Source organism: Phaenicophaeus curvirostris, unplaced genomic scaffold (assembly GCF_032191515.1).
Source record: "Phaenicophaeus curvirostris isolate KB17595 unplaced genomic scaffold, BPBGC_Pcur_1.0 scaffold_44, whole genome shotgun sequence".
NCBI classification, from domain to species: Eukaryota; Metazoa; Chordata; class Aves; order Cuculiformes; family Cuculidae; genus Phaenicophaeus; species Phaenicophaeus curvirostris.
This window is the reverse complement of record NW_027206667.1, coordinates 133097-140351: the sequence shown is the minus strand read 5'-3', so window position 1 is coordinate 140351 and position 7255 is coordinate 133097. Positions and strand designations below refer to the sequence as shown.

Sequence of the window (7255 nt, the reverse complement as noted above, 5' to 3'; positions counted from 1 at the left end):
AGTGGGGCTTGGAGAACCTCATGAGGTTCAACAGGGCCAAGTGCAGGGTCCTACACCTGGGTCGGGGCAATCCCCGACTTCAATACACGATGGGGGATGATGGGATGGAGAACAGCATGAGGAGGAGGACTTGGGGTGTTGGGAGCTGTGTGCTCACAGCCCAGAATCCAAGCGCGTCCAGGGCTGCATCAGAAGCCGCGCGGCCAGCAGGGCGAGGGAGGGGATTGTCCCCTCTGCTCCACTCTGGGGAGACCTCATCTGGAGTGTTGTCTCCATTTCTGGAACCCTCAAGATGAGAAGGAGATGGAGCAGTAGGAACGGGTCCAGAGGAGGCTACAAGGATGAACCGAGGGCTGGAGCATACGAGGAGAGGCTGAGAGAGTTGGGGTTGTTCAGCCTGGAGAAGAGAAGGCTCCGAGGAGACCTTAGATCAGCTTCCAGTGCCTGAAGGGGCTCCAAGAGAGCTGGGGAGGGGCTGTTCCCAAAGGCTTGGGGTGACAGGACAAGGGACAATGGGGATAAACTGGAGAGGGGCAGAGTTCGACTGGACATAAGGAGAAATCTCTTCACCATGAGGATGGGGAGGCCCTGGAACAGGTTGGCCCGGAAGGTTGCATCTGCCCCAACCCTGGAGGGGTTCAAGGCCAGGTTGGATGGGGGATTGGAGCCCCTGATCCAGTGGGAGGTGTCCCTGCCCAGGGCCAGAGGGCTGCGACTGGATGAGCTTTAAGGTCTCCGCCAACCCAAACCATTCTATGATTCTGTGACTCTATCACTCTACGATAATAACATGAAAATCAGTCCTTGGGAAGGAAAAGAATGTTGGAAAATTTATAGATGGGAAATCTCTCCAGTCCCAGCTCTGGTCTCGCTGCCCACGGCTGATGGAGATGACGGCCCCGCGGTGCCCAGGCTGGGTGAGGGATGCTGGCTTCCCAGAACTCCCAGCATGGGATGGGTTGGGCTGGAAGGGACCTCAAAGCCCATCCAGGTCCCATCCTGGTGGTGCTAATGCTGATGGCAATGGAGATCATGGAATGGTTTGGGTTGGAAGGGACCTCCAAGCCCATCCAGATCCTCCCCCGGCCATGGGCAGGGACAACTCCCACTGGATCAGGGGCTCCAAAGCTCCTCCAGCCTGAAGCCCTCCAGGGATGGGGCAGCCCAGGTTTCTCTGGCTTCCTGGGCCAGGGCCTCCCCTCCTTCATTCCCATTCCTTCTGGTAGGAAAAGGCCCTGGGGCGCTGGTCGACAGCGGCCCAACAGGATCCAGCAGTGGCCCCGGAGGCCCAGGTGGCCACCAGCATCCTGGCTGGGGTCACCATGGGGTGTCCAGCAGGCACAGGGATGGGATCGTCCCCTGGGGAGGCCGCACCTGGAACCCTGGGGTCAGTTTTGGGCTCCTCACTCCAAGAGGGACCTGGAGGGGTTGGAGCGCGTCCGGAGAAGGGGATGGAGACCCTGGGAAGGGACGTGGTTTGGGAGTGACCTCGGGTCAAGAGTTGGATTGGATCTGGAAGGACTTTTCCAACCCAACCCATTCCAACGTTCCCTGGTTCCAAGAGGGACCTGGAGGGGCTGGAGAGCGTGCGGAGAAGGGACCGGAGCTGGGAGGGGTGTGGAGAGGCCGGGAAGCGTGTGAGGGGTCTGAGGGGGCTTTGGTGTGGAGAAGAGGAGCTGAGGGGAGACCTCGTCGCTCTCTGCAGCTGGCGGGGAGGAGGTTGGAGCGAGGTGGGTGCTGGTCTCTCCTCCCAAGGAACAAGGGATGGGACAAGTGGGACCGTCCTCCAGTTGGGCGAGGGGAGGGGGAGACCTGAGCTGCACCCACAGGTGGATCCCAGTGCCTCCCAGTGTCCCCATCTCCCTCCCAGTGCCTCCCAGTGTTCCCAGCGAGGTTGCAGTGAAGCCCCCGGTGCAGCTCTCAGTGTTTATCAAGCATCGAGGCAGCAGCGGGGGGGCTGGGGGGAGCCCGCAGTGGGGCAGGCGGGGGTCGGGGGGCTGGGGGGCACGGACGGCGCTGGAGCGGCTGCACAGGAGCTGGGGTTCCTTCAGGAGCTCTGGGGGGGAAAGGGAGGAGATGAGGGGGGCAGGGACCCCAAACCCCAGGGACCCCAGAGACCCCCAAGACCCAGGGACACACCAAAACCCAATTGCCCCCAAACCTGAAGGATCCCCAAACCCCAAATCCCACCAAACCCCATGGACTCTGCAAATGCCGAGTCCCTGTAGGTCCCAAGGTTCCCCAGTCCTCAGGTCCCCAAAACCCAAGGTGCTCCATGGCCCCAGGTCCCCCCAGACCCCAATGACCTCCCTAGACCCTGCTGATCCCCCCAAATCCCTAGTTCTCCCGGGTCCCATGACGCCCCCACATCCCAATGACCCCCCAGAGCCCAATGATCCCCCAAAGCACCAGGTCCCCTGGATCCCAGTGACACACCCAGAGCTCAAATCCCCACATCCCCTCCAGACCCCAGACCCCCCAAACCCTATGACCCCCAAACCCCAGCCCCCTGACCACAATGACCCCCCTACATCCCAGGACTCCCAGGCCCCAAAGTAACCCCAAAAATCTCAGCTCTCCCCAGACTCTAATGATCCCCCAAAGACCCACGTCCCCTGAAACCCCGATGACTCCCTAGACCCCAATGACACCCCAAAGCCCAATGGCCCCCTGGACCACAATGATCCCCTCAGACCCCAGCTCCCTCCAAATCTCAATGACCCCCGAAACCCCAATGACCTCCCAGACCCCAATGACCCTCCAAACCCCCGGTGCCCCCCACCATCCCCCTGCTGACCTTGTTGCGGCCGTAGAGGACGAGCCCCAGCGCCAGGAAGACGAAGCCCAGCACGAAGCCCCCCACCCCCGTCAGCATCTTGCTCCTGGCGCCGTCCGCCTGCAGCTCTGCGGGGCCGAGAGCAGGGGCTCAGGGCTCGGGGGGCCCCGTCCCACTCCCCCTGCCCCCAGCCCAGGCTCTTACCCCACGCCTGGGTGACGGGGCGCTGCAGGCTGGCGTGCTCCACCTGGCACGTGTAGGTGTCCCTGCGCTGCGGGATGCTTTCCAGCATCACCAGCACCTGGTAGGTCCAGTCTCCGTTCTGCATCACGTCCGTGGACACCACGCCCTCCACCTCCTCCTGCCCGTTCTTGAACCACTTCACCTCGATCTCGGCGGGGTAGAAATCCGTCACGGCACAAACCAGCCTGTCGGGCTGGGGCAGGGAGCCCGACTGCACGGGGTGGATTTCCACCTGGGGCTGCACTGGGGGAGAGCGCCAGAGAGCTGCCCCGGGGCTGCCAGAGCCCAGGGGCCACCCAGCCTGGACCAGGGCTCGCCCTCTGCTCCCCAGACAGGGGGCCGGGGGCTCGCGGGGCACGCCGGGAGGCAGAGAGCACAGAGGCGCTGCTGGGAGAGGGCTCCGACACCCTCAAGACCAGCCGGAGCTCTCCATGGGCGAGAAAGCATGGAATGGCGAGGCTGGGAAGGACCTTGGAGACCCTCAAGCCCAAATGGAATGACTGTCCAGGTATGAGGAACCAGAAAGCAATGAATTGCTAGGTTGGGAAAGACCTTGGAGACCCACAAGTCCAACCAGAGCTCTCCAGGTTAGAGGGATTGGAAAGCATTGAATCACTAATTTGGGAAAGAACTTGGAGACCCTGAAGCCCAATTGCAGCTCTCCATGTATGAGGAATCAGAAAGCATTGAATCGCGAGGTTGGGAAAGAGCTTGGAAATCCTCAAGGCCAACTGGAGCTCTCCAAGAGGGAGAAACCATCGAATCACAATGTGGGGAAAGACCTTGGAAATCCTCAAGCTCAGCCTGGAGAAGCTTTACAGCAAAGAGGAACCAGAAAGCATTGAATCACGAGGTTGGGAAAGACTTTGGAGACCTTCAAACCCAACCAGTATGAGCTCTCCAGGTACGAGAGACCAGAAAATATTGAATCGCTAGGTTGGGAAGGACCTTGGAGACCCTCAAGGCCAACTGGACGCGGCCACTGCTAACCCAGATCTGCGAGCACTTCATCTGCCCGGCTTGGGAACCCCTCCAGGGATGGGGACTCCACCACCTCCCTGCGCAGCCGTTCCAGGGCCTGAGAGCCCTTCTGGGGAAGAAAGTTGTGCTGCCGTCCAAGCCGAACCCCTGTGGCCACCACCCAGCCCCGTCCTCGTCCAGCGGGTCGGTCTCTTCTCGCCAGGAACAAGCGATGGGATGAGAGGAACCCCCTGCGGCTGGGCCAGGGGAGGTTTGGGCTGGAGACTGGGATGTGGGCAGGGCCGGGAGCTGGACTGGAGGAGCCGTGGGGGTCCCGTCCAGCCGCGGCCGTGGTGGGGCTGGGGGCCTCGGGGAAGGGCGCGGGGGCTCTGCGCGAGCGCGGCACGGACACGCGCTGCCCTCCTGCGCCCGGGGGCTTGGCTCGTGCCCGACCCCCGCAGAGGGGCTGCCACGCACTCACCTCGACGATCCACGGTGAAAGGAATCCACGCCTCGTAGTTGTGTCGGCAGAACCTGTCCACTGCAGCCCGTTTATACTGCAGTTTGTCCTCCTGGCTGTTCCAGTATTCGGCATCAGGCTCGCCCAGGGGGTTGTCGGCCACGAAGACCCCCACATCGCTGTCGAAGTGCACGAACTGCTCCCGGTTGTAGATGCGTCTGTACACAAACCTCACCCGCTCGGTGCCGTTGGTGAAGTAGCAGTCGGCTTTAAACTGGTCCTGGAAGAAGCCTGTTGGCGCAGAGCTGGGGTCAGGAGCCGCTGCCCCTTCCCCTCCAGCGCCCAGCAATGCGGCATGTGGGAGGATGCCTGGGGACCCCCTTTCAAATCCATCCCTTCCCTCTGGGTCCATCCCTTTCCTCTGGATCCATCCCTTCCCTTTTCAACATCTTTATCAATGACCTGGATGAAGGCATCCAGGGCACCCTCAGGGACTTTGCAGAGGACACTAAGCTGGGAGGAGCTGTCGATCTCCTGGGGGTTTTATGTCTCCAAAGGCATCTGAACAGGCTGGAACACTGGGATCCACCACTTCCCTCAAGGTCAATCTCTCCCCTCTACATCCTATAATTCTCTGTGGATCCATAACTTCCCTTTCAATCCATCCCTTCCCTCTGGATCCTTCCCTTCCCTCTCATTCCATCCCTTCTCTCTCCATCCAGCCCTTCTCTCTCGGTCCATCCCTTCTCCCACTGTTCCCACCATCCCACACACTCTGGTGTCGCTGACAAACTCACTGAGACGCCCCCAATCCCACTCTCGGTGTCACTAGTGACAATAGTGACGAGGGTGATCGGACCGTTCATAGTGACAGAGATGGAGATGATGGTCGTACCCATCACGGTGCTGCTGATGCTGATGGGGATGGAGATCACGGAACAGTTTGGGTTGGAAGGGACCTCAAAGCCCGTCCCCTTCCAACTGCTGCCATGGGCAGGGGCAAATCCCACTGGATCAGGGGCTCCAAGCCCCATCCAGCCTGGTCTTGAGCCCTCCAGGGATGGGGCAGCCACCCCTGCTCTGGGCAACCTGGGCCAGGGCCTCCCCACCCTCACAGCAAATCATTTCTCCCTAAGATCTCATCTCAATTTCCCCTCTTCAAGCTGAAAACCATTCCCCTCATCCCATCCCTGCACTCCCTGACCCAGAGCCCCTCCCCAGCTTTCCCGGAGCCCCTTTCTGTACTGGAAGCTCCTCAACAAGTCAGGAGAACCCCAACTCTCACCAGCCCTCGCATCATCCCCGTGGCCCCTCTGGCCTCGCCCCAACAGCTCCGTGTCCTCCCCGTGCTGAGGGCTCCAGAGCTGGACTCGGGCTCCAGGTCGGGTCTCTCCAGAGCCAGCAGAGGGGCAGAATCCCCTCCCTCCTGCTGCTCCCCCGGCTTTGGATGCAGCCCGGGACACGGGGGGTTCTGGGCTGGGAGCCCACTCTGCTGCCTCGTGGGGAGCTTCTCCTCCCCCAGCACCCCAAGTCCTTCTCCTCAGGGCTGATCCCGATCCATCCTCCACCCAGCCTGGCCTTGGGCTTCCATTGCCCTGGCCCAGTGCAGGACCTCGCCCTTGGCCTCCTTGGACCTCATGAGGTTCACCCAGCCTTGACTCTCCTGATCGTCCATGTCCCTCTGGATCCATCCCTTCCTTCAAATCCCTCCCTTCCCTCTGGATGCACACCCTTGCTCTGGATCCACTCCCAAAATCTAGGTTCATCACTTCCCTTCGGACACATCCCTTCCCTCTAGCTCCATCCCTTCCCTCCAGGTGCATCCCTTCCCCCTAGCTCCATCCCTACCCTCTGGATCCATCCCTCCCCTCTGGACTCGCCATTACCCTCTGGGTCCATTACGTCCTATGAGTCCATCTCTTCCCTCTGGATCCAGCCCTTCCCCCTAACTCCATCCCTTCCCTCTAAGTCTGTCACTCCTGTCTGGCTCCATCCCTACCCTCTGGATCCATCCCCTCCCCATAACTCCATATCATCCCTCCATGTCCATCTCTTCCCTCTGGTTCCATCCCTTTCCTCTGGATCCAGCACTTCCCTCTAGGACAATCCATTCTCCCCAGATCCATCCCTTCCCCCTGGATCCATCCTTTCCCCCTAGTTCTATCTCTTCCCTCCAGGTCCCTCCCAACTCATCCCCAGGCTCATGCCCGGGGACCCCCTTTCCCCATGCCACCCCCTCTCCCCCTGGCTCGCCCTCGCGGCCCCCCAAGCCGGGCTTGGGCTCCGGCCCCCCGGCAGCGCCCAGCACCTCCCCACGCCGTGGGGCTGAGCTCACCTCGGCTCTCCTCGCCGGCAGCCCCGTGGGCTCCCAGCGCCACCAGTGCCACCAGCACGGCCCCAGCTCCCAGCACGCCAGCAGCCCCCATGGTGCTCCCGGCACAGAAGGCAGAGGTGCCGGCACCCCCGAGCCAGCCGCACTCTGCCCCAGTGCTGCCCAGTGGCGCCACTGGCAGTCCCAGCGCGGCCCAGTGCGCAGCGCAGCTGGGCAGCATCACTCGTCTCCAGGCAGAGGCGCGGGCGCGCGGCCGTCCGTCTGTCTGCTCCTCAGGGTGCTCTGGGCCGGGGCTCTGCCTGGGAACAGCTGAGGCGCCCTCGGGGCTCCCTGCCATTGGCCCACAGCTTGGAGAGCTTCTCCTGCCCCAGCTGCCCCGTCCTTCTCCTCTGGGGGCATCTCTTCCCCTGGATGCACCACTGCCCTCTGGATCCATCCCTTCCCTCTGGGTCCATCCCTGCCCTCTGGGTCCATCCCTGCCCTC

The 7255-nt window shown here is 62.0% G+C and overlaps 1 protein-coding gene across 1 annotated transcript; it reads right to left on the bottom strand.

The window, feature by feature from the left end:
• Nucleotides 1-1922: 1922 nt before the first annotated feature.
• Nucleotides 1923-7043, bottom strand: LOC138733884 (class II histocompatibility antigen, B-L beta chain-like). The gene is made up of 5 exons (XM_069881394.1): nucleotides 6775-7043; nucleotides 4461-4730; nucleotides 2981-3262; nucleotides 2798-2904; nucleotides 1923-2056 (listed from the first exon to the last, which is right to left on the bottom strand). Exons 1-5 carry the CDS (start codon nucleotides 6989-6991, stop codon nucleotides 2048-2050), a joined length of 885 nt encoding a protein of 294 aa, XP_069737495.1. The 5' UTR covers nucleotides 6992-7043; the 3' UTR covers nucleotides 1923-2047.
• Between the last annotated feature and the right edge of the window lie 212 nt (nucleotides 7044-7255).

What these genes read in the sequence shown, in the direction of transcription:
- LOC138733884 (XM_069881394.1), bottom strand. Translation starts at nt 6,991, where the DNA reads ATGCTGCCCAGCTGCGCTGCGCACTGGGCCGCGCTGGGACTGCCAGTG. An exon ending in TGCCGGCGAGGAGAGCCGAG is followed by an intron (nt 4,731 to 6,774) that starts GTGAGCTCAGCC and finishes CTGCGCCAACAG; the next exon opens with GCTTCTTCCAGGACCAGTTT. An exon ending in TTTCACCGTGGATCGTCGAG is followed by an intron (nt 3,263 to 4,460) that starts GTGAGTGCGTGG and finishes GCTCTCCCCCAG; the next exon opens with TGCAGCCCCAGGTGGAAATC.